Genomic DNA, 23,868 nt, shown 5'->3' on the forward strand with positions numbered 1-23,868 from the left:
CGGGCCTCGTAGCAGAATCACTCCAAACCTCCGGAAGGGCATCTGACGGCGCGTCGGGGGGTATGGTGGTGCAGGCGCCAGAAATGTGGAGCGAGACGGCCCGCCCCACTTCTCCGTGCGGCGGGGCTTCCACGCCCGCAACACGGGCCAACTGCCCGTGTTTGTGCGGGGCTTCCTAGTAAACGGCCGCCGGTGCCAAGGCCACGGCTTCAGGGTCCTCGACTGCCAGCCCTTCGAGCTCAAGCCCAACACCAGCAAGCAGATCTTCATCGCGTGAGTGCCACCTTCACCGAGCGCCGAGATTATAGCAGGACCTCGTCGCGCAGAGCTTGGTAGAGGAACGAAACTTGGTTTGATTTCTCACGTCTCCAAGGGAGTCGTCCACTGATACCAGATTCCCACCATGGTTGCCGACAGAGTAAGAGCAGTCGAGCGTGTCTTGCGCTTGAAGTGAAACAGCCCTGCCGTTCTCGCCCTGCCGGCGACTATAGAGCAACAGACGGAAACGACCGACGTTGACAAGCCTCTTACCCGTGCGGCGCTCACGGGGCGGTACCTTTAGCAGGCTTGCAGCCTCTCGGTGCTCGTGAAGTAAGTGCAAAGTGGCTGCAAGCCTGCCAGAGGTATGTTCACGTGTACGTTGAACGTCCTCGAGGCCTGTCGGCATCGGTTGTTTCCGTTTGTCGCCCTATGCTCGTATTCACCTCAAGAGCCGTAATTGCTGCTTTCCTTTTCCGTGAGTTGAATTAAGATTATTGTAGATGCATCTTAGAATAGATTTGCGTTATTTTGTCGAGAGGTAAACCTTTGCAACACCCAAGGTGTTGTTTCTTCGTTTGACAACCAGGTCTCGAACTGCTTCGCGCAGCACACGAATAATGCGCAAAACTTCCTTTTTTTTCTCGATGGGACGGCGAGAATAGTGGGAGTCGGGCATGGGCGGGATATTGAAGTGCGCAGTTGGGCGAGTATATACATGATCAGAATAAATGAAATGGCGCAAAAAAGGGTGCAAGGACAAGCAGGAGATGCAAACGAACACAGGACTGACTATCTACTGTCATTTTTACTGCGAAAGAAAACGACAGTTTGCACTGTACTTGTACGTGTCTCTGGTACTAGTCCTCACACTTTTTTTTTGCGCCGTTTTTTTTTAAAATCTAGACGGGATAGCTGTACCCAGTCTGTGTCAAAATTTTGTCCGAAGGAATTCTATGGCATCTGCGGGTGCGGCAAGGTGCCGGTTTCAATGGCCGCCTTGAGGGAACTTTGCGGTCCTTCTCCGACTTTTGATTTTTCGTGGCAGTGCAGGTCATTCGTGGTGCATGCCAGTCAGAAACCAAGGCATAAACTATGAGGGATGAGCACTCTCTAGGATTGGTCGTCTGCAGACATCAAGCACATCGTTATGGGAGGCCGTGTGACGGGGGCGGATTTTGGAGAGGGGGTGGGAAGGGCAACTACCCCCCCCCCCCCCCCCCCCCAAGTCCTCCAAGCTCAACTTTTTAAGGAAAAAATTTATATAGATTAGCTAAAAGTTTAGTTCTCGGTGACATAGCAAATAATAACTCAACAAACTAGTTTTGGGCAATGTTTCGGCCGTAAACAGCAGACACCCCACCAGCCAAATGTCTACCCCCCCCCCCCCCCCCCCCCCTTCCCCCAACCTCAAGCTTGACCCGTAAATCCGCCCCTGGCGTGCGAGCTGCGGCACGTTTGGAAAGCAGAAAAAACAATCGGCCACATTGGCGCTTTCAGGATTGCGACATTGGACAGCGTGGAACGCTGGCTCCCACGACGTTCTTCGTTGCCTGTTTTGGAACCCCTTTTGATGCTTGGACGGGACAGAATGACAAACGAACCAGTCAAATACATGTTCCTTACACCGGTGTTGCAAATCTGTTGGCTCCCCTGAGAAACAAAAAAGATCCATTGGCAGATCCTTGGGGAATGCGTTAACATGACCCTTAAGAAATGCCGTGCACATCCCCACGCTAACAGTGACCCCTTCGCTTTTCTCTTTTGCTTCCTTTATATTTGGCTGCCTCTTTTTGGCTTCGTTACGAGGTCAGCATTGACGTTTCCCCAAAAGAGGATATGTGTGGTGTTTCCCAAGGGTCATGCTGACGCACTCCCTAGGGATCCACCGATGGATCTTCCTTTAATTCTACTTACACCTACTGGGACCAGTGCTAGCACTTGGTTCACTCTCCATCTTGTAGCACAATGCACACCTGCTTATTCAGACTTGCCCCAGTGCGCAGCGCAACCGTGTTGTCGCCTCCCTCTCGCCTTTGTCCCTCATTACTCTCCTCCTCCATACGAAGCGCGCATCCCCTTCCGCTGTTTTGTCCACTGACGGACTTCGTCAGCTTTTTCCCGTCACGTGAGCACTAATGCTGACACAATATTAATGAGATCGCACAACCGCGCCGCCCCAGGTTCTCGCCGGACTTCACGCTGTCCCACGTGGAGCGGGACCTGGAGGTGGAGACCAGCCTCGGCGGCGGCGTCCTGAAGTACAGGCTGGTGGCGACGGTGCCACGCCACCTGCTGGCGCCGTGCGGCGCCGTTCTGCCACGCCCCCGCTGGGAGCCGCTGGTGCAGTGCTCGGTGCTCAGCGGAGCCCTTTTCCTGTTCCTGTGCTCGCTGGCCTACGCGTACCTGGAGCGCGACCGGATCCTGCGGGCAGGATTTTATCCCCTGGCGACCCTGGTGGACTCGTCGGCCGTGGCGCCAGGCAGGCTCCAGCCGTTTGATCTCAGGACCACGGGCGGCGGGACGACGGCGGCCACGGCGCCGGGTGGGAACGAGAATGGCACGACGAGGTAGGTGTTGCTTGGATTTGGGGAAAGCATGGATTGGGGCTGCTCGGCGGTACCGCTTGACCCTTTGACGGTCGAGTTTCCTTTCCCCGAAAGATGGTTCCCAGCGATCAAGTTTTGTTTCCGATGGAATAGTATAAAGGAAGTATCAGTGTGTGTGTTTTTTTCTTAATTATCAGTGGAAAAATGTACAGCGCTTGCGAGCTGTCCGGGTTAAAAAGCATCAAATGGAAATTTGGAATGCAAGAAAGTTTTCACACTTCTTCCATTCGGCTTTATATTGGTGCGTCTGCATCCGTGATATTCCGGCAATTTCGGAGTCCGAATCAAATCGAAGGTACTACAGTGGAGCCCGGTTATATCACATTTGGGTATTTTCAACTATTGTTTATGTTAAACAGTCCAAAAATCTCCTTGAAAATCACATGTAATAGTATAGGAGCATTGTCTTTGTGTATTTAACTCCCATGGCGGGGACACTCCATATGGCGAATGAAGCCCGGCCGTTTGTTGCTTTTCCCGCGATTCGATTGCGTAGGTGGCAAGCACATTGCTTGCATTGCGTGGCAGCCACGCAATGCAATGCAAGCGGTGGAAAGATAGCAGCAAAAGAGCAGTTGGAAAAAAAATAATAAGAAGCCGTAAAAAAAAAAAAAAAAAGGGCCAGGAAAAAGGCACGCGCTCACATGCACCTAAAGAAGGCAGGGAGTGTCGAAACAGTAGCCTGTGCCCTTTCCCCGAACACTGCTGATGCTGCATGACTCCCTAGCCCCAAATTAAAAAATAAGCAAAATTAAAAGTCTTCGACAAGTCGAGTGTGGGAGTGTTTGGAAAGCAACGGTTGTGGAATCACATTTTGAACTCCTTATCTTTGTTTACCTTTTTCTTTTGCCGTTATTGCTTTGCCCTTTTTTTTTTGCCTTTTTTGTTGCCTAAATTTAGTGAGCTTTCATTTTGTCGCTTGCTCAACTTTTTTCTATGGATCAAGAGAATGTTTTGATGCGTGTCTCACTTTTCTGTTTTTATTTCAATTTTTTTTTTTTTTTTTTTCATTATTTTTATTTTTGTGTTTTGTCACTTATGTTGTCTGGAGGTCCCGGTCAGAAGCGCGTGTAAGCATGGTGGTGTTTGCGGTCTCCGCCAACTACGCTCTACTGTATTTAGCGACTCTTGGATGCTCTTAAGAAGCTCTCGTTTGTCGCGACCTTTGGTATTAGCAGAGACGCCAGAAAATTTCGACTCGAGCTTAATTTAACATATTTTTGTATATCAAACTATTGATATATCAAACTATTTTATGATCCCCTTTGAATTCAGTATATCGGTGTTCGACTCTACCAGCTACCGATCTAAATTCTAAGAAGCGTTAAAAGTATGAATCGGAAGAGCAAGCGCTCCAATTGTCACTACCACCAGAACAGTCGACACGTGAAGCGAACATCTTGTGCGTATCATGTGCGCGGAGCATCTAATTTCAAAAACTATAAATGGCCCCGGCAAAGTGATAGAATATGCTGACATGATGTTTATGGCTCGCCAGAGACGTACAGAATAGCGACACCTCCCGCAGTGCCCTCGATTTTGCGTTTAGGCGGGCACTTTCAAATGTATAATAGCTGCCGCACGCGCACGGCGGTGACCGTCAAAGGTGCAAATTTTGTGTCGCTCGCCCAAAAAGCTTCGAACCCAGTTTTGCTGAGGAGCGTAGACTAAATCAATTTAGGAAGAGATAGTTCTTTCATCGCTCACCATAGAGTTGTCAGGGAAATTCACCGCCTATGTGAAAGGTAAGCTTCGGAGTGTTTCCGTCTATCATGCACATGAATGTGCTGGAAATTGGGTTTTGTTGTGCCAAAGGCAGCGTGCAAGTTTTCACTCAAGTCAATCCAAAGATATCGTAAAATACCGGGGAAGGGCTTCCAGCTTCCAGTAAAATGCTTGAAGCTGGGTTATTCTAGGCATGGGTGTGTGTCTGGTCAAATTGGTAAAAGCCAAGATGGCGGCCAATAAAGAGGTTTGAAGGCAGGGTGAACGGAATCGGAGAAAGCACCCCTATTTTTACACGATACCTCTGTCATAGCCGCCGGCGGTCTTGTGGCCATCATAACGAGGTGAATGAACAAAAGACAGACAGATTAACGATGTCAACAACACAAGGTCTTGTGTTGTTCCTGTCTTTACTCCGCCCCTGTCTTTTAGAAATAGTGTTGTGTGTGTGCTTAGACAGCCAGAACTTGTTCAGCCTCAATGGGCATCTGGTGTCTCAGCTGTGGATAAGAAATTTAGCCAGTGCAGCACAGCCGCTAGCCCGGGGTCTTTGACGTGCATACGCAGTAATGATACTCGACCGCACGCCGGTATGACATTCATCCAGACCGGAACGGGCAAGAATGGGGATTGAACCCAGGATCCTCGGGTTCTGCAGCGCAAGCTTTTTTTCCACTCCCTTCGAGTGGGTGTGCGCTAGGCCCATTCGGACACCGATGCCCCCCCCTTCTCTTTTTTCCTGTCTTTTACCACTTTTAGTACATTTTGAACCAACTCGTCATTTTGTGGCACACATAAACCTTTTGCTAAATGGACCTTTTTCAAGTAAGCCTTTGCGCCCACGTACACCCTCCACCTGGTCCTTTCTTCACACCGTGGCCATTTTCGGAGGGCACCGTCCAACACGGCCGACGTTGTCGGCACCCATTGTCGCGCACATTTAGTCTTTTTTGACAAACCTTTCACGAGCGTTGGTAGTATGGGGCACGAAAAGAGATGAAAACCGACACAAAGGCACGACGCCGACGTGTTTTGACGAGTGGAGGCGTGTTGGGCTGCCCTTAATTTGTAGGTTTCAGAGAACCGCCTCCCCGACAGCTCTCGTTACTCGAAGAAGGTCCATTACCCAAACACGAAAGCACAAATTGAACCCCCCGGGACTCGGGGACGAAAAAGTTAACAACAAGCAGTTCTCAACACGACACACCGTTTGAGACTCGTGTGTGTGTCTACACTACCTCATCCCCATGTCTCGGGTGTTCAGGATGTCGGTAGGTTCACCAGCTCACCTGTACGTTCACCGTTACTTCTATCACAAATTAAACTGTATACTCCCGTTTTTTGTCAGTCGTTACAGGGGAACAGGGGGCAAGCGAAGAAACGCGGACCTGCCGCAGGCCCGCAATTCGTCGCCGCTCTCCGGTTTGGATACTCTAGCCGGATTCTCTTCGAACAAAGTTACTGTGACGTCACGGTCCACGGACGCGACTCAGACGCGCCGCCCGTCAAGGGAGCCCGAACCGGACCGCTCGGGCAACAAGGCATTACGGCGAAGAGTGTCGTCCAAACACAAGGCGGAAACGGCGGCCCAAACGACAACGCAGTCGGCAGTGACGACGCAGCAGCCTGCGGCGCCCGTCGCGCCGAAGTTGTCGTCCGTGAAACGAGTGGAGGTGTCGAAGGCGACGCGGAGTACATTGTTGCGGCGGTTGTTCGTGTGGCTCTGGGCTTCGGCCACGGTGAGAACGAGCAAGGCGGCGGCGGGGACGGAGGCGGTGGCTAGCGTCGCAACGCAGACGGCGACGGATGACAAGCGGCTGGCAGAGAAGGAGGAGGAGGAGAGGAAGGGGAGGAGGAAGAAGGTGGCGGCGGAAGAGGAGACATCCTCGACGACGACCGAGACCTCCAACGCCGACTCGGATCTCGGAGAAAAGGTGAGGGGGAAAGCAGAGTCTGTGCTGTCGTTTTTTAAAGCAGTAGCTTTATAGGCCCAACCACGCTCAAGGTCGTGTCCTTAGGATCACGTAATGCCCGTGGCTGAAGCTCAAGGTTGCGTAATCGAGGTCACGTAAGCACCAGTGAGCTTGTATGTGCCGGTAGTTGAAGCTGACGTAACCTTACGTCCTTGATGTCGACCTAGAGGTCAATATTTCGAGATAAACATACTTATTTCACGAAATTACTTCGGGACAAGATAACAAGTGCCTGTCAATCTTCAAAAAGCACAATTACAAAAATCTTCGTTTTTTTTTTTGCCTCAAGGAGCAGTTAATAGAATTATTCAGGGAAAACCTGAAGAAGTAGGGGCATTTGATTGAAGCAGTAGACTTTTTGCCAAATTACCCAAGCATCTTGGAGAATGCTGGGAATGTAGCTAAATGCACTGCTTACTCTCTCCATCTCTCAGGGCTCTCCCCACAGTGGGTGGCAGAGGTTTTGCTGCTCGCCAGTCTTGCTGACTGTCCAACCCTATGTCCAACCCACCTCTATATTTTGCCCCTGGTGAACAAGACAATGCCGATTTTTAAAATGCAGGACGCCCCAGGTTGTTGTGTTTGCCATATTTGTGTGTCATTAGATAACAGAACTGCATGACCCTTGCAAACAAACTTGCTGCTCTGCAGCGGAGAAAGTGCAGAGGACAACAAAAATTGCAGCAGTCGCCCTCTCCTTCTCCCTTCAGCACCCTGGAAATTATTGTATGTTCAGATCTCAAGAAGTTTCGAGGAGAACCCTGCCTTCTCTGTACAAAAGATTTGAAGTAAATAACTAAAATAAGACGTTGATGAATGCGCACGCAGAGTAGAGCACCGCACGGGCCTACTTTTCTAGGTTTGCTGGCTTTTAGTTTTACCTAACCCGGCCCGATGGGATGCCTACCTGATCAGGCCCGGCCCGGGCCCAGTGAGAGACCAAGGCATGCGCCCTATTTCTTAAATTCAAAGCTGCCCTGGGAAGGTGTTGGTGCATTTGATTTGTTTAGGCTAATTTGCATGAAAGACACTGTCATTTCGCAATCACATGGTGAACCTTTGAAAGCTTACACAAATATAAAAGACAACTTATTTTTGGTAGCCAGAGGGCATTTTTCTTTCTTGCCTGCTGGCAGCTGTCCCACTACGCTGATGGAATCCCCAGGATTCTTCTGTGTATCTCGTGGGCTTTGAGTCCAAGACGGCTTTCTTTATTTTTAAGATTTTTTAGTGGCGTCGTAGTGAGTTCACACTTCGGCCTTTTCATTTCTTTTAAATCTAAACGATCAATGCATTAGCATTTTCTTCTCAACATTTCAGAAAGTGCGCTGCACCATTGCCCAAACTCGGCCCGGGCTTTCGAGTTGGCCCACCCCCGTGCAGAGCTCTAACGCAGGGTGCCATTTGTTTAGGGGTTTTGCTTTAGAACTGCCAGTGCCGCAGCACAAACAGTGCGTGTAACTACGCCCACGCGCTCTTTGGCGCCTGGGTAGTTTAGCGGAAGATCTGTTTGGTAGACACCCCAAGGACGTACCGCCCGGCTTGACAGGAGCACGGGATGGTGTTACTGCCGGACGTGTGCGCGTCTGCCAAGCTGTCGTCCAAAGCCAAGCAGCGCTCCAAATCCAAGGGGAGCCGAGAGCAGGGCAGTGGCAGCAGCAGCGGGAGCAGCAGCAGCAGTAGCAGCTCCTGCTCCCACGGCATGCTCGTCCCGTTCCTCTCCGAGGCCGGGCTGGCCGACGACGCCTTCGAAACCAGGGGCAAGGGCAAGGCGCAGCGCAAGGCCAAGGGAAAGAGGAGCCTGGGGAGCGGGGAGGATGCCCTAAGGCCCAGGTACGTGCCTCCCATTTCGCGTTGAGCCACAAACGAACGAAGTGCCTTCACGCTGAATCACTTGGAAGGTCAGATCTGGGTGATTCGGCGCAGACGGCGGACTTGTTCCCTTCCTCGTCGACGTATGCGGGGGGAAGACCGGAAAGATTTTCAGCCTTGCCGAAAACTTCGTGCCTCGGTCGAGGGGGCAGTGCAAACCGGAGAACAACTCTGAGCAAGGGCGGAACGGGTCGAGCGCAAATTCCCCGCTCAAAACTTTGTATTTGTTTCACATTCGCCCGCACTCTTTATCTCTTGTATTCCTCGCCTTCTGGCTAACTTAGAGTTATCGAAACTTTTTCATTTCGAGGGACCCCTGTGTGCCTCGAGTGAAGGCTGATGGACGAAGGTGTTCCACGAAAGGACGAAACCCTAATAAATTTCTCTGCTTTCGGTAAATACTGTCAAACCCCGAATTTCCGGTGCCCTTGAATGAGAAGTATCCAAGCTATGCGGAAAGAAATTCCTGTCTACGACTTTATTTTGCGTCGGCCAGGAATACCAGCTTGACTGCATTTTTCGTTGGAACCGCGCCCCGGTGTCTCGTTTTCCTCAGTTATCGGGACCTGGATGTTTTCTATGTATACAGGTCACGCGTATGTTCTTTCGAGCTTGGGAGATTTTGTGCCCATGCCTTTTCTTTAATGTGAGTCCCCATAAACACCAATTTTTTTTTTCTAACATCGATGATCGACACAGAAACTGTGGGACAGGGATGGGCAGTATTTCAAATACAAGTATTTGAAATACGTATTTCAAAAACTTTGTGTATTTTGCATTTGTATTTAATTACAAATTGGGTGATGTATTTGACGTGTGTATTTAAGTACTAAAACGTGGGTATTTCAAATACAATTGTAATTAAATACAATTTTGTGGGCGAAAATACATCCCTCAAATTTATTGTCACTGTCCAGAGCAGGAAGAAAACTACGTTCTGCACTGGATGCAGTGTCTCTCAATCAACCATAAGCGTTTAGTGACTTTGTGATTACGGTGCTAGTCCAGGGCAAGAATAGTGACGAAATCGACGTTCACAGGCAGACTGGCTAAATAAGTGCCTGTGACAACTTGTGATGCTTTCCAGCCTGATTTCCATCCATATTTTTGCCTGGAACATTCTAAATGCGCGGGTCGTCCAGATGTTCGTAACTGGTGGGTGATTCCACGTCAGTTCATGCAATGATGGTCCGGGTCATAATTTTGATATTTTTGTTAAAAATATATATGAAAGCCACGTTCTTGGGATGAACATTAAGCTATATATGAACGTCGTGACAAGTTTTTTCGCTGAGATATAAAATAGAGAAGCTCGTGGCGTGGAAATCGAGAAGATTTCACTATGCTACTTTGCGCAGTCGTCGTTTTCTCATCAAAGCTTTCACGTCACCATAACTTTTTTAATGCATTTTACAAAAGATATACAACACATACACAAAAACGTAAAAATATCAATAAATTATTTCTATGCAAACAAAACAATCAAACATGTATTAGAGACATATTTACAATTTTTTTGCAAATAAGCTATCTTCTACAATACTTCACAAAACATATCAAAATGCACGCCTTTGAATTATCTTTACAAATGTATAAAGATAATATGCCCACCCTTAATTGTCTTCTTGCTATTAACGCGGAAATGCAGCTGATTTTTCGAAATGTGGCAAGATTGGGCGTCAATATTTAAAAAAACTCCATCTTTTATTTTTTTTAAACTTTCCTTGGCACTTTGCAGTGACTTGAACTAACTTGTGATGGCAAAACATTGAGTAACATATGACCTCCAAACGGGAAAAGCTACGACACACCTTCACTCGGAGCGAGCCGACGTCTTCGTCATAGCGGCTTTGCCGCACAGCACCAAATATTTTGAGCGTTAGTTATGGCATGTATTTTATATTTTTCAAATTCATTTTTTTTCAGAAGGGGTTAGTGTAACTGACACGAAAATGTACTTTAGGCTGGAATACCATTACTTAGCTTACAATTCACAAAAACAAAACGGCCCCACTCTGCAAATTCGCTAACTATGCATACCTAAGCTTAAAACTCTCAGTTGCGCAAGTGGCCATGTATACATCCGGCCTCTCGGCATATGATGACTTCCACAGATGAGATGCCTGGATTCCTCTCACAGGTTTTACGGTGGCCCACTCTACTTGCTTCACCGCACGAAACTCTCGAACCCGTTCCGCATAAAGCCCCTTGATAAAGGCGCGTCTTATAAGTACCGCCAACCATTGTTGTGGAAAAGCGCGAGACACGTGCCACAAGCGGGTGCTTCGCCACCATTCGCTTCCCAGGGCCGCTCATTTCAGTACTGCGCCGCCATTTGCTTCCAAAGGCCGCTCCAGACACGGGCCTCGCGCACTCGCGCATTTGACGCTACTTGCAAGACAAACGCAAACATATCGAGGGGCTTTAGTTCCGCAGACAGGTGGAACATGCAGACATTTGTTACTTTTTCACGCAGCACTTCCACGAAGGCTTTAGCGGTGACAATCGTTGAGTTGAGGGAAGATCTCAAGTTGGTGAGCGTTGCGTGGTGTTTAAGAACACCACCTACTCCATCACAAGCGCTTTTTCCGTGTCCAGTGGCTGAAAATATCCATCTTGCCAAAGAGTAAGGCTTCCGAGATAATTCGTGCAATTGGAAGCGATTCTTGAAATGTGCCGCCGATCCGTCTGATACAAAAATTATTTCAGAAAAGAGCGGGTAATGTTCATCAACTTACTCTTCTATGGCTTTTGTGGCTAAAAGAGCGTGAGCTGTGTCATGTGTCGTGTCATCGCTGACAACGGCAAAGCTTTCTGTGCCTTGCGTGGACGTAACCACACATGTGAAGAGAGACACTTGAGTTTTTTTTCAATGAAAACTCTGCACTTCGGTTGGGAAGATGACTGTCCAATTTTCCGCAAAATCGAAGTGGAACATCACTGCCTTGGGTGGTAAGGCGGTTCTTGTGTCACGTATCAGGCTTCGTTGAAGGTCACGGGTGTAAGAATGCCTCGTATACTTTTCGCTCCATGACTCCAGTTCCTTTAGGAAACCGGAAGTGTCCATAACCTTTTTGACGAGTTCGCCGGCGTCCCATAACGCGTAACAGATCTCTTCGTCTTCGTCGAGATGGAGCGACTGCAGCGAGATGCTCTGCATTTTTGGGCACTTTTCGCAACAGCGCAGGAAGCAATCGTTTTGTGGAGCGCTGCAGAGGTAGATGCGCTTGAAGTCGTCTTCAGTAAATGTCTCCTGTGAGGCATTTGTTATTGCCGTTAAAAGCAACTGAAAATTGACACAATATATGCGAGCGCACACCTCATGCTCGGGACTCTTTTTTACCCATTTTGGTCGTAGGGAATAGAACTTAGAGATGCCTAGTTCTCGATGGGGATGGTCCTTCCTAAGCAGCTGGTAAGCTTCCTTAATAGAGCGGGTCATAAACCTTTTTACGACTTTGGTCTTGTTGTCGTTGATCATGGCTTTGACGACGTCCTTTTTGTTGGGGCTTTGAATAGAGCATGCGAGGTCGTCGCGTGTGTAGTACTCAAGTGCAACTCTCACGTCTTCGGCATTCGCCTTTTTCCCCATGTAGGGATCAGGGGTTGCCCATACACGACCTTTACCCTTCAGTTTTCTTGTTTGATCACTCATGTAGGCAGTCACTTCTGACACCAGACGCAATATTTCTTTTTTTCGAGATGCTTGGTGGCAGAAGCGTGTACAATCGCTTGCGTTCCTGGTGGGAACAGCATGCCTTCGGCGCTTCGCGGAACGCGTCAAACCACTCCGCACAGTGCTCACAACTGTCTTCGCCGGTTTTCATGCCATAAACGCCTGACAGCTTTCTTCTAATCGAAGAACTCACTTGAGCTTGTTTTTTCTTCAAATATGCTTCGCGCCTTTTTTTTTTTTTAATGGTCTTACGTGGTTTCAATGGAGTTACCGACGGACTAGCAGCACACAATTCTTGACTCACTTCAGCCAGAACTTCATCAGAGTCCCGGAAAGAAGAGTCTGATGTACCCACGTTGTGAGGAGAAGCAATCTCATTCTGGAGGTATTTGTAGCAATGTTGGCATAAAAGGTCAGATTCTTTCACTGTCCGTGGAGCCAGTAGCTTTTCCAACCGCACTTTGTTGAGTCTCCCTACCGATACGAGGTGCTTATCGCTATACACTTTCTTCTTGTGTCTCCGTAGGTAGTCCACACAGAACAATCGCACGGTGCTGAATCGTTGGGCCATGGCTGTTCGATTAGACACTAGACTCTTACTCGCTTCGTAAATGACAGAACGTCAAACGTCCTCGCAAACGCCTATTTGAGAGGTTCTGAATTCCTCTCTCCCGGCTCCGAATATCCGGTCAGAGTTCGGAAAGAAAATGTCCTTGTGGTTATCAACTTCTGTCTTCCATTGTAGATATAATCGGTGCGTCGCGCATGGTTAAGCTGGTGTTGTTTGTTTGTAGTACCACTTATTGAGCACCAAAGACACCGAGTCTCCTGTAAGCATAGCGATAGTCGGCCGTCTTTTTTTCTTTTTACCTTCTAAAAGTTTTTTATATTGTAATGTTTTTGGGGTTTTCGGTGTTGGAGTGTAGTTTGTGTGTGTGTGTGTTGGGGAAGGGGGTTACGGCAGTAAAATAGAAGAGGGGGTTAGGAGTTCGGTCTCGGTCGGTTCGCATAGCGTGGTGCAACCCATCTGTTCAGGTCCTTGGGAGAGGTGCCCGTTCCCGTTGCTGTCCTTAACCTTGGAGTGATTTAGTTTGTCTGGTTAGGTTCGGTCAAGTCTTTGCGGTCGCATGTCTTGATCTTCCCTATTTTATTTCTTTTTGCATGGACATGCATTTATTGTCGTTCTTCTTGTGAATAAGTTCAGCTGCGTTTAAGAGTTCGTTTTGCACTGTCCGTTATTTTTGTTTTTCCTCGTCTCTGGGTTTAGATTGAAATGTTTCCTGACCAACTGACATGCATATTTTCCCTTACTACTACTCTCGCCTTATTTTGCCGTAACTGACTCTTCACAGCTTTGGGTTTCAAGGCAATGTGATGTGCTTACCATTACTAACTACCGCAAGCAGTGACGTTCGCAGGCGTTTCTTGCTCGTGTTAAGGGGCGGGAGAAGAGGGCAGGGTGGGGGAAAAGGGGGGGGGGGGTATAGTCACACAACAATAAAGCAATGCTCGGAACAGCAGGACTTTCCGCTCTCTATGACAGAGTCCCGCTTTCCAGCTTTTGACGCTTCCATGAAGGGGACGTTGTGCGGCAAAGCCGCTATAACGAGACGTCGACTCGCTCCGAGTGAAGGTTTGTCGCAGCTTTTCCCGTTCGGAGGTCATACGTTACTCAATGTTTTGCCATCACAGGTTAGTTCATGTCACTGCAAACTGCCAAGGCGAGTTTAAAAAAAATAAAGATGGAGTTTTTTAAATATCGACGCCCAATCTTGACACATTTTGTGAAATCAGCCGCATTTCCGCACTAATAACAAAAGGACAATTAAGGGTGGGCATATTATCTTTATACATTCGTAAAGATAATTCAAAGGCGCGCATTTTGATATGCTTTGTGAAGTATTATAGAAGATAGTTTATTTTCAAAAAAATTGTGAATATGTCTCTAAAACATGTTTTTATGCCATGTTTGACTTTTTTGTTTGCATAAAAATATGCCATTGATATTTTTACTTTTTGGGTATGTGTTGTATATCTCTTGTGAAATTTATTAAAAAAGTTATGGTAACGCGAAAGCTTAGATGAGAAAATGACGACTGTGCAAAGTAGCATAGTGAAATCTTCTCAATTTCCACGCCTCGAGCTTCTCTATTTTATATCTCAGCGAAAAAAAACGTTACAGCGTTCATATATAGCGGAATGTTCCTCCCAAGAACATGGCTTTCATATATATTTTTAACAAAAATATCAAAATTATGACCCGGACCACCATTGCATGAACTGAGGTGGAATCACCCTGGTGCGAGTTGCAACAATAAAAAATTCTCTAGCTAGTGCTGCGCGTCTTGGTCGTCTCGGTTCTTTGTTGGTCGGTCTATACCAAATTGCAATCGACAAAAAAAGCTGCTTGAAGCTCTGTACTTTTTTTCACCTATTACGTCGAAGCAGATTACATTTTTTTGTGATTATATTTATATTACGTTATTAGAGCCTCGCACACTAACTCCCGAGAGTGCGATGCAAAATTAAAATGAGATGCGCAGAAATTCGTTGCAGGTGCCCTGAAGTCGCTAACGCAAATTTTGAGGAATGTATTTGGAAAAGTATTTGGAGGAGACCAAATACATTTGGTTGCATTTGTATCTTGTACTTAAATGCTTTTTTGGAAATGTAATTCGATTTGTAATTTTTGACGAAGTATTTTGTATTTGTATTTTGATACATATTTGCATGTATTTTGCCCATCCCTGCTGTGGGATAAAACAAACGCCAAAAAAGTGCCTTCGCATTCGAAGAGAAATGAACCTCGAAAAGACCAAACCCTAACCGTGATGCACACAGTTCAAAGCGTTTGGCTCTTGATCGGGCACGAGCGGGTGACTTAGGATTGCTAAACTGGCGCTTAAACCGGGAAAGCTGTCGCTTTGATCGGGAGTCGGGACGGCCCAGGGAACTTGAGGAATTCATGAGGGTACTCCCAGGGGGAGTCCCTGGGTCCGTAGGAGCCCAGTTTGAGGACCTAGCCCCGTCCTTAACCTCATTGTAGCTTCTGCTTCGATCTCGACTTTCTTTTGTCTGTTCTTTCTGCCTACAGCAGCTTGGAACTCCCTTACAAGCCCAAGGTGGAAGGAGCCAAGGAGACACATCTTCCGCGACCAGATTCCCTGCGGATCATTCCGGCGGAGCTGAGGAAGGCGGCCGAGCTCAGGCTTAAAGGTGCGCTCCGCCGGGGTTGCCGTTGCGGTTTCGTTACAGCGCCTGGAACGTGTCTCCGATTTGAGTGTATAGCGTCCTCTTCCGTTTCTGCGTCGAAAGCGGTCCCAAAGTGGCAGCAAGTAATGTCACGGGAGGCGGTGTGTCTTTCTGTCGGACGTCGCAATCCTGGTGTTTGGTCACGGAAGCTGCGGCGAAGGGCACAAGGAAAGGCGAGCGTCGTCATCGTCTTCGCGGCGTTCAGACTCCCAGCTTCCAAAGCTTCCGCGAAGCATGTGGCTGGAGGGCGACCCGTGGCAGAACGGGCGTCCGCCACCGTGATCGCGGTAGGTGACAACGCAGTGTTCCTATATGACGTCGTCGAGTAGAAATCGAGGACGCGCGGCGAAAGCATTGGTCGAAGAGGCGTTCTAAGCGCTGTAGTTTCGTTGGTGTCGAGAGGTGAAACGTGGTGTTTTTGCATCCGTCGCAGCAGGGCGGTCCCTGTCCTTCGACAACGACAGCGAGCCCAACTCGAGGAGGGGGTCGCCGCCACCCGTCTGGGACTCGCCGCCGCGGGGAAGCGGGCACGGTGAGCACGAACTGTTCTTACCGCTTGCACAGTGTCTCGCCCAAATTTTCCTTTGGGCTGGGTTTGCCTAGGGTGCCTCGAAGTCCTTCTGTTTAGTGTGATGCCATTCTTTGTAGTACCCGATGCTGACAGCAGATTTTCACAGGAAAAATACAAATAAATCGTCGAGAACAAAATGTTGCCATAGCACAGTCAGCGTCACGAGCGCGTGCAAAGACATGCTCTTTCACATGCTTCGGAACAACCTCAAGGACAATCTCAAGGAAGGTCGTCCTTGAGGTCGTCCTAGACGTCATCTTCGAGATTGTCCTTGAGGTCGTCCTAGGTGTCATCCCCGAGGTCGTCCTTGAAGTCGTCCTAGACGTAAAAATAACAGCTTCGCTGGTCCTCCATCTTCACATAAAGTGGAAGGGCTCTGCAATTTTTTTTTTTTGGATTGAGCAATAACTGAATTGTATCCTAAAGCTTTCTTTTTTTCTATGAATTAAGTAGTAAAAGTTTGAACATAAAAGAAACTTAGAATGCGACTTTCTCAGCTTAGTTTTTTTTATATAAGGTGGCGTTGCCTTACGGAAGTTTTTGATAAGGTTTGCATGAACGAATATCGGTAAAATTGGTAGTGTTGTTTCCAGCAACAGCGGAGCTGTATCCTAAAGCTTTCCTTTTTTCCCCTAGAGTCAATAGATTAAAAGTATTTAGCTAAAATGTTGACAAATTATGGCCAGATTTTGTTTGCTTTTAGGTCTGTGATTTATTTATGGTGAAAAACTGGCTTCATAAAGATTCTATTAGCTTTGGGATGTATGGTGAACCTTTGCAAATCACTGTACATTAAAGACCACCTTTAAAGGATGCTGAACCATGCTTCAGTGTCTATAATAAATGTTGCAAGAACTTTCCCCGAGCGAGCCGCCGCCGGTGTGCACGAGCACACGCAATGAAATTGACGTCATAGCCCCCATTCACGCTTCAGATGGCAGTGAAATGTGTGTGCTCCAGGGAAAAGGAGAACAAAGACAGGCTTGTCATCTCCATAGTGGGTCTAGTGAAAAAGGTAGGTGATCGATTGGTCTAACAAGCACGTAGCTTTCACTTGTGGAGATGAAAAGCCTGTCATTATTCTCCTTTTGCCCAGAGTTCAAACATTTCACTGTAATCTTAAGCATGAATGGAGGAATATGACGTCAATTTTGTTGCGTGTGTTCCTGCACATCGCCTGCTGCTGGCTCGTGGAAAGATCATGCGCCACTTATTATAAGACAATAAAATGTTAAGGGGGGACATAAGCCTAAATTTTAAATTTTTTTGAAAAAATTCATTTTCTAATTTTGACGATTTCAGTTTTAGAAACTAATTATATGCCCTTACACCAAATTTGATAACCATACGCTCAATATTTTTGTTGCTATAAAATATTTTCAACACATTGTGAGGCAGTAACAAAGTAAAGGAGTTCAATGTTTGAATGCATTTTTCTCTGAGCCACTTTTTACTGCAAATTTCATACGAAGGAATCTTTTGCTCGAAAGTGAAAGTCTTCCGATACCACAATCAAGATGTTTCTGAACTGAAATTTACTGGGGAATCGGGCTATCTACTTTATTTTGTTTTAAGTTGAAGTCCTCAGTGATAAAAAAACTAAGTTTTCAAAAATTGACATAAGACAGATTTGCATCTCATATTTTGAGGTAATAACGCTTCCTGAAATATTTACATTTGAGTTATAAAATCTAGATAGCCCGAAGTGCCACATCCCCCACTTTATATTCTAGCAGTCAAAATGGTGGTTAATAGCTTCATTTGCATATCATAGATTTCTTAAAGAGTGACACATCGTCTTATGCAGGTATGTAAAGTTGTCCTGGAGAGCTGAAAGTTTGCACAGTACACCTACATCTGACGTTAAGTCTCCCCTCTAAATTTCATTCCAATCACTTGAGTAGTTAAGAAGTTCGACCTCTAGCCAGTGTCCCCCCTTAAGTTCAAAATCCCTTTAGCATTTCAAGAGGACGGAAAACCATTTCCTGTGATTTCCGTTAAAGCTTCAGACATCCGTCAAGAGTGATTGTACAGTAAACTTTCGTTAATTCGACTTCGACGGGACCTTGAAATTTGGTCAAATTATCCGAATGATTAAATTAAAAAAAGGACAGAAAAACGGTTAAAATTAACTTCCTTTTATTGTCCAAAGTACTCACGGATGGTCTAATGCCCGTCTCCATTCTCCATTCACACGATGGAGAAATCCCGGGGATTTCTCCCTTGTGTGAATACCTCTTTAAACGCGTCGTGTCCAAAACTATGCTTCCAAGAGCAGCATAACTAAACATCACCTCCCCAAAAAATTCTGCACTACAAAAAAAAAAAAAAAAAGTGACTTTGGCGTTAGTCCAAAATCAACTCTGCGACAAAAAAAAAAAGGAAGAAATGGAAAAGAAAATTTGTGTTTTCCGACGCGCAAGATGGACCACACACGATGTTACAGAGAAGCACTTTCAGAGCGCGCGCTGAGAAAGCTTCGGTTTCGAGCCGACTTTGGCGCCGAGCAACTAGATCGTCAACAACAAAAAAAAAGAAAAGGAAATTTATGTTTTTCGGTGCGCAACATGGAGCGCACACAATGCTACAAAAAAACGCTTCGAAGAGCGCGCGCTGGCTCATGCGTGCCCGACCACGTGCTATGCTACTCCACGCCAGATTGGTTGCGCTGGCTCCTGTCATTCGCTAAGGTCCATCTCAATGGCGTAGAGGAGCAGGCGCATATTTGCGCACATTCAACTTTGCAGCAAAGGGCCCATGTTTCGCGGTACGTTGGTGGTTTTTCTGCCGTGGTACCATGCAATGTGAGCTCCTATAGAAATGTATGGGCGCTCGCCGGGACTTTTGAACACGATTGAATTAAACAAAAAGTCGAATTAATTGATGTCGAACTAACGAAAGTTTACTGTAAACGCCAAGGAGGCTGAAATGTCGTTAGCTTGAAGCGTAGCCTATTGGCGGCTCTACTGGGCGCCAGATTTTTTACAGTGTCTGGTTTGGCCTGGCATTTTTTAATTTTGCAAGTTTGAAGCTAGGCTTGTAGTCAATGCATGCTTTTTTCGTTGTTTCTTCTCTGCTGCAGACGAAGCACTTGCGGAAATAGCCAGGCAGACGGAAAGCTTTGCTCTTCAGCACAAGGAACCGAAGACCAGCCGACCCACCAGCTACTCCGCCGCCGTAGCCGGCGGCGGACTAACCAAGCCCACCGGTGCCATCGGATCGGCTTCTTCCGGTTTGGCCTCGAGCCGCAATCCGGGTTAGTGGCCGCACAGCGCGTTTAGCTTCCCTGATTGGTCTCCGGAAGATCGGCCCAACTGATCGTGCTTGCCGTGTCGCGCGTCCAGAGATCGTTCTCTGCTCAAGAATTGGCACGAAAGGAAGCAGAGAGATGCTGCCGAAATAATTTTACTCGGAAGTGCAGTTTGTGTTATGGGACTGAGCAGTGAAAGCTTGCGTCTGGCACGCCCACTGCTGGTCACATTTTGGTATAGAGAATTACCTTGGCCACATTCTGTGTTAGCTGCAGAAATTTATGTTTCACATGTTCTGATGGAAACTACCTACCTATATATATAAGAAATGTATAAGAAATGATGAGGACGTGTATAAAAAGTGACGAGGAGAGGGCGAGCAGTGCCTCTGCTATGAGTGGGTTTTCGTATTCGTACATAAGCATTTTTTTGCTGGAAACAAATGCTAGCCAACTACCGACGTAAAAATAAAAAAATATTTAGGGCAATATGTTTTTGTTTTGAGACAGATTTTAAGATAGTAATGATTACGATGTTCCTGCACATCCACCCAAACTAGAAGCAAGTCGGAATCGCCTCTAGAAACACAGAGCTCCCCCAAAAAAATTATTTTTTAAGTGCTTAGATTACATAGAAATCCAGGTCTCAAAACAAAGTTTACCGACAAAGAAGAAAAAATAATTACTACAGTCAAACCCGTTTATAATGAACAGCAAGAAACACTACGATCAGTTCGATATAGCAAGTAGTTTGATATAGCAAAAACCATTTACAACAAACTTCCACAATGCTTTCGTTGTAAGGCGAGAGTTTCTCTTTGTTTCTCATCTCTTCACTTCCGCCTTGTAACAACGCGCTGCACTTTTTTTTTTCCATGCGTGCAGAGTGTTTTTGTTTTTTAGTTCATTTTTTTCTGAATTTTCTTCGTAAGCAAACGCTTTAGAATTTTTTTTTTTTTTGTGCGTGCGTGCAGAGTGTATTTTTTTTGCTTTTTCCCCTTCTGAATCGCTTCTCTTCGCTCAATTTCGTTTGCAACTTGAGCTTTTGGAATTTTCTTTCTTTTCTACTTTTTTTGGGGAAAGGGACAGGCTAGAAGACAATTGTTTGCGCGTTTTTGGAAGCCTTCCCGAAGGGAAAAAGTTCGATATAGCCAATATGTTGTTCGTTATAAAAAGTACTTTTTATATGCATTTTTATTTAAAATTTTTGTGAATTCCATATTGACAATAATTCGCTGTACGTGGGTTTGTTCTAAACGGGTTTCACTGTATGCCATATTTACATTGCGAGACTCATTTTGAGTGAGGAATGATTCCGACGGATGCCTCTATTGGGACACGTCGGCCAGAAACAAAGGCATCTAGCAATACTCAAAATGAGTCTTACAACCTAAATATTGGGCTTTTTTAACAGGAGGGAACCATAAAAAAAAAAAAGTTGTTTTGGAAAAATGTTGTATTGTAACATACAAGTTACGGCCAGGCTTTTTTTCTCGGGTTTTTTTTTGTGACTTGTGTTGCATAAAAACACTTAATTCATTTTTTTTTTTCTCAAGTGTTTTTGTTTTAACTGTTTTTTTCCTTGTTTGGCGTGACAAACGTAGGTGTGGTGGGCCAAAGGCCCCCCGGATTGGTGGGAGAGCCGAAGACAAAGCCTGCGCTGCCCAGCCATTCCTGGGAGCTGCCCCTGAACGGACCGCTGCCCCACCCGGCACCGCTGGTTGACCCCACCTTTTCCATGGTGGGGGACACCTGCTCTGCCGGGACAGACCCCAAGCAGGAGATTGCCCCTGTGCTCAGAAGTGAGCAGCCCATTTGCTCATCTTTTAACGTAGTGTATATTTTTGGTGAGGGCAACTCTGTCAAGACAAAAACGTCGCAGAAACGAGGTCGGGTCACGTGACCTACGACGTCGTCAGTCATTAGACCCGGGGACGTCATTTCTGTATATGGTGCCACCGCTGCTGCAGTGTTTCCTCGCGACTGGCACCTCACTCCCATCCTGATCTTGATTTTTATGTAGAGTATATTTGCGACTCGACGAAAACATAAGATGCAAAAGCGTTGAGGAAATGATGTTGTCAGGGCACATGACCTACGACGTTATGAGTCACGAGACCTGGTGACGTCCTTTTCGTATAAAGTGCAATCCACTTATAACGATATCAGATACACTGATGTACTGCTTATAACGATCAGTTTCTAGAGTTTCTAGACTAGAAACACTCGGTTTCTAGTCCAGATACAGCAAAAAGTTGGTCTTAACTGTTGAATGTTCGGGGTTTCTTATTATTGTTATGAGTGGATTGCACTGTATGATGTCACCACTGCAGCAACGCTCTCACAGGTGTACCTTACTGCCATTGGCAGACATGAGCAATCATGTGACTATAGCGACAAGCCAACTGCGTTCCAGTCGGAAGTCGTGGTACAAGTCTCGGTACATAAGCGATCGTGCTACCAAGATTTGCCGACCCAAAAGCACATTTCTAAGTACGATCATTTCATTGAGTACGACCAAAGTTTTTGTGGCCAATGTTTTTAAGAGTAAACTTGGCAGTTCCATCAAGGCGGACCCCGAAGGACTCAACGCCGTCTTTCTGCCCGCAGACATGTGCGCCTCGTTTTCGCCCTCGGGACTGAGACTGCCGTCTACGGAGGGCGCGTTCTCGCCCTGGACCGCCGCACCACCGCGCCACCCGGGCTTTACGCCGTGGAGATCGCCGGCAACGTCGAGCAACGGCAGCGGCCACGCGCCGCCGGGGCTACCCGCCAAGCCGCAGTGGTCGCTGGCGCACGCCCACAGGAACGAACTGCCTGGTGTCACGGGTCGGTGGTCCTCGGGAGGGAACCAGCCGGCCTTCGGATCGTCGGAGTCTTTTGTGAGTGGAGCCTTTACACACGGAGCCCCGTTGTCCTTTGTTTTGTTGGTCGTCGCAGTGTTCTTGTTGTATTCAGATTAGAGCTGGAAGGGAGTGCTTGAAACTACGCTGATGGTCGTTTTTGGTTGCGTCTTGCGACAGGAGCGAGAGCTTGTACTTGCCTTTCTTGTGGCAGAAACATTTCAGTTCATTTTTTTGTCGTAGCGGGGTAAAAATAGAATGAAATTCTCTGGACGATTACGTTAAAGGGTGGTCGAACTGTGACCCGTGTTTGGGCTCGTTTTTCGTTATTTTCAAGCACTTCCATTATGGCGAGCCTGAGGCGTCATAAGGATGCGTACGAGTTGTAAATTATACTTCAACTTTTATTTGCTTGATAGTCAGTTTGTAGCAGAGTGTCGAACCGATATTTTTATCGGTTCGGTTCGGGTTCGGGTTCACGGCTTTCGGTTCAGTTCCGGTTCAGTTCCGGGGCGCAAAAATAACGGTTCAAACCGGTTCGAACCGGTTTGAACCGCTAAATTGAGAATATATTTTCTGCGTTGTTCTGTCAAGAGGCACTATTTAGGCCATGAAACTAACTGCTGTAAACAATCTGATTTTTGCGAGGACCTATTTTTGAGAATTTCGCAAATCGCCTACAATTCGCGAAAAATGGGTCCCGCGAACAATTTCGGTAAAATGTAAACAGATTGAAATTTATAGTGAGATTCCACCGCGTCGAGAAAATTACAACCCACGAATTATTCCAAAACTTCAGCTTTGACCTAAATCGCGAAATATTGAGCCCACGAAAAATAAGTCGTTTACAGTATATAGTTTTCTTTTTTTTATCGTTTGTTCAATCCAGTTTTATTTTCAGGTACAAAAATTATAAAATTCTGTTATTTATACCCACACAAAAGAAAGGAAAATCTCCATTAACATACCAAACGTCGTGTTTATACGACTCAACCTCCCTTCGTTTACCAGAGTCACATACATTGTACCTGAATCGAAATGTTTTCGCGAAGTGAAGTAGGTTGCCTAAAATACCCGTGACAGGTACAACTTTGTATCGCAGTATTAGATGTTGAATCGTGGTTTTGCCCTTGAACTAAGAAATTAATTACAGTGAATAAAATCAGAGAAATGGGCACCTCGTGGCCATATATACCATAAAATGTGTTTTACGGAATACATTTTACAATATATATATGACGACGAGACGACTGATCTTATGGCAATATAATTTTAAAAATGTCACGAAAGTCACGGGACAAGTCCTTCCACTCTATATTTTATAAAAACACTAAGCGACAATCGCAATGCTTGTTTTTTCTAACTAGCATTGTTTGCTCTCAGCACCATGATGCGGGCGACGAATCATGCGAAAAGGAGTGGCTGAAATTGTTCACTCTAACCTATGAGCACCTTCGTACTGAGATCGAATCTGACCTAAAACAGTGCTTACCCATGCAAACATTTTCTATATTGGATAAACTGGCATAGCCTGGTTCTGAGGTTTGCTCTTTGCAAAATGCCGGTCAATTTAATTTGCAAATAAGCATCACCCTCTCTAATTGATGATTTTTGTCAAATAGAACAAAGTGGGATTTCATGCTCTACTCAATTCGGAAGCTACTTAATTGGACACTTTCTGAGAGTTTAAGTGTGCAATCGCATTAGTTCCATCATTCGTTCCAGTAAAAAAAGGCGATAATAAAAACACATAGAAAACGCAATAATAAACTTCTATATATTTGAGAAGTTATATATGCGTGAGGAACACATATAGTTATTTAAATTAGCTTCAAAATA

The 23,868-nt window shown here is 46.4% G+C and overlaps 1 protein-coding gene across 5 annotated transcripts in view; it reads left to right on the forward strand.

Moving 5' to 3' along the window:
* Nucleotides 1-23,868, forward strand: part of LOC8037163 (transmembrane protein 131) — an 83,685-nt gene that overhangs the window by 52,127 nt on the left and 7,690 nt on the right. For 2 of the 5 annotated variants that reach the window (XM_029966862.3, XM_029966865.4), the window contains 9 exons: nt 75-273; nt 2,442-2,828; nt 5,941-6,526; nt 8,115-8,398; nt 15,208-15,329; nt 15,799-15,897; nt 19,019-19,192; nt 20,791-20,988; nt 21,797-22,068. In XM_029966862.3, coding sequence (XP_029822722.2) covers nt 75-273; nt 2,442-2,828; nt 5,941-6,526; nt 8,115-8,398; nt 15,208-15,329; nt 15,799-15,897; nt 19,019-19,192; nt 20,791-20,988; nt 21,797-22,068 — 2,321 coding nt within the window. The remainder of the gene's footprint in view (nt 1-74; nt 274-2,441; nt 2,829-5,940; nt 6,527-8,114; nt 8,399-15,207; nt 15,330-15,798; nt 15,898-19,018; nt 19,193-20,790; nt 20,989-21,796; nt 22,069-23,868) is intronic. The other 3 variants (XM_029966863.3, XM_029966864.4, XM_040502003.2) reach the window with 3 other exon arrangements.

This window comes from Ixodes scapularis, unplaced genomic scaffold (genome assembly GCF_016920785.2).
Source record: "Ixodes scapularis isolate PalLabHiFi unplaced genomic scaffold, ASM1692078v2 PGA_scaffold13__105_contigs__length_92229423, whole genome shotgun sequence".
NCBI classification, from domain to species: Eukaryota; Metazoa; Arthropoda; class Arachnida; order Ixodida; family Ixodidae; genus Ixodes; species Ixodes scapularis.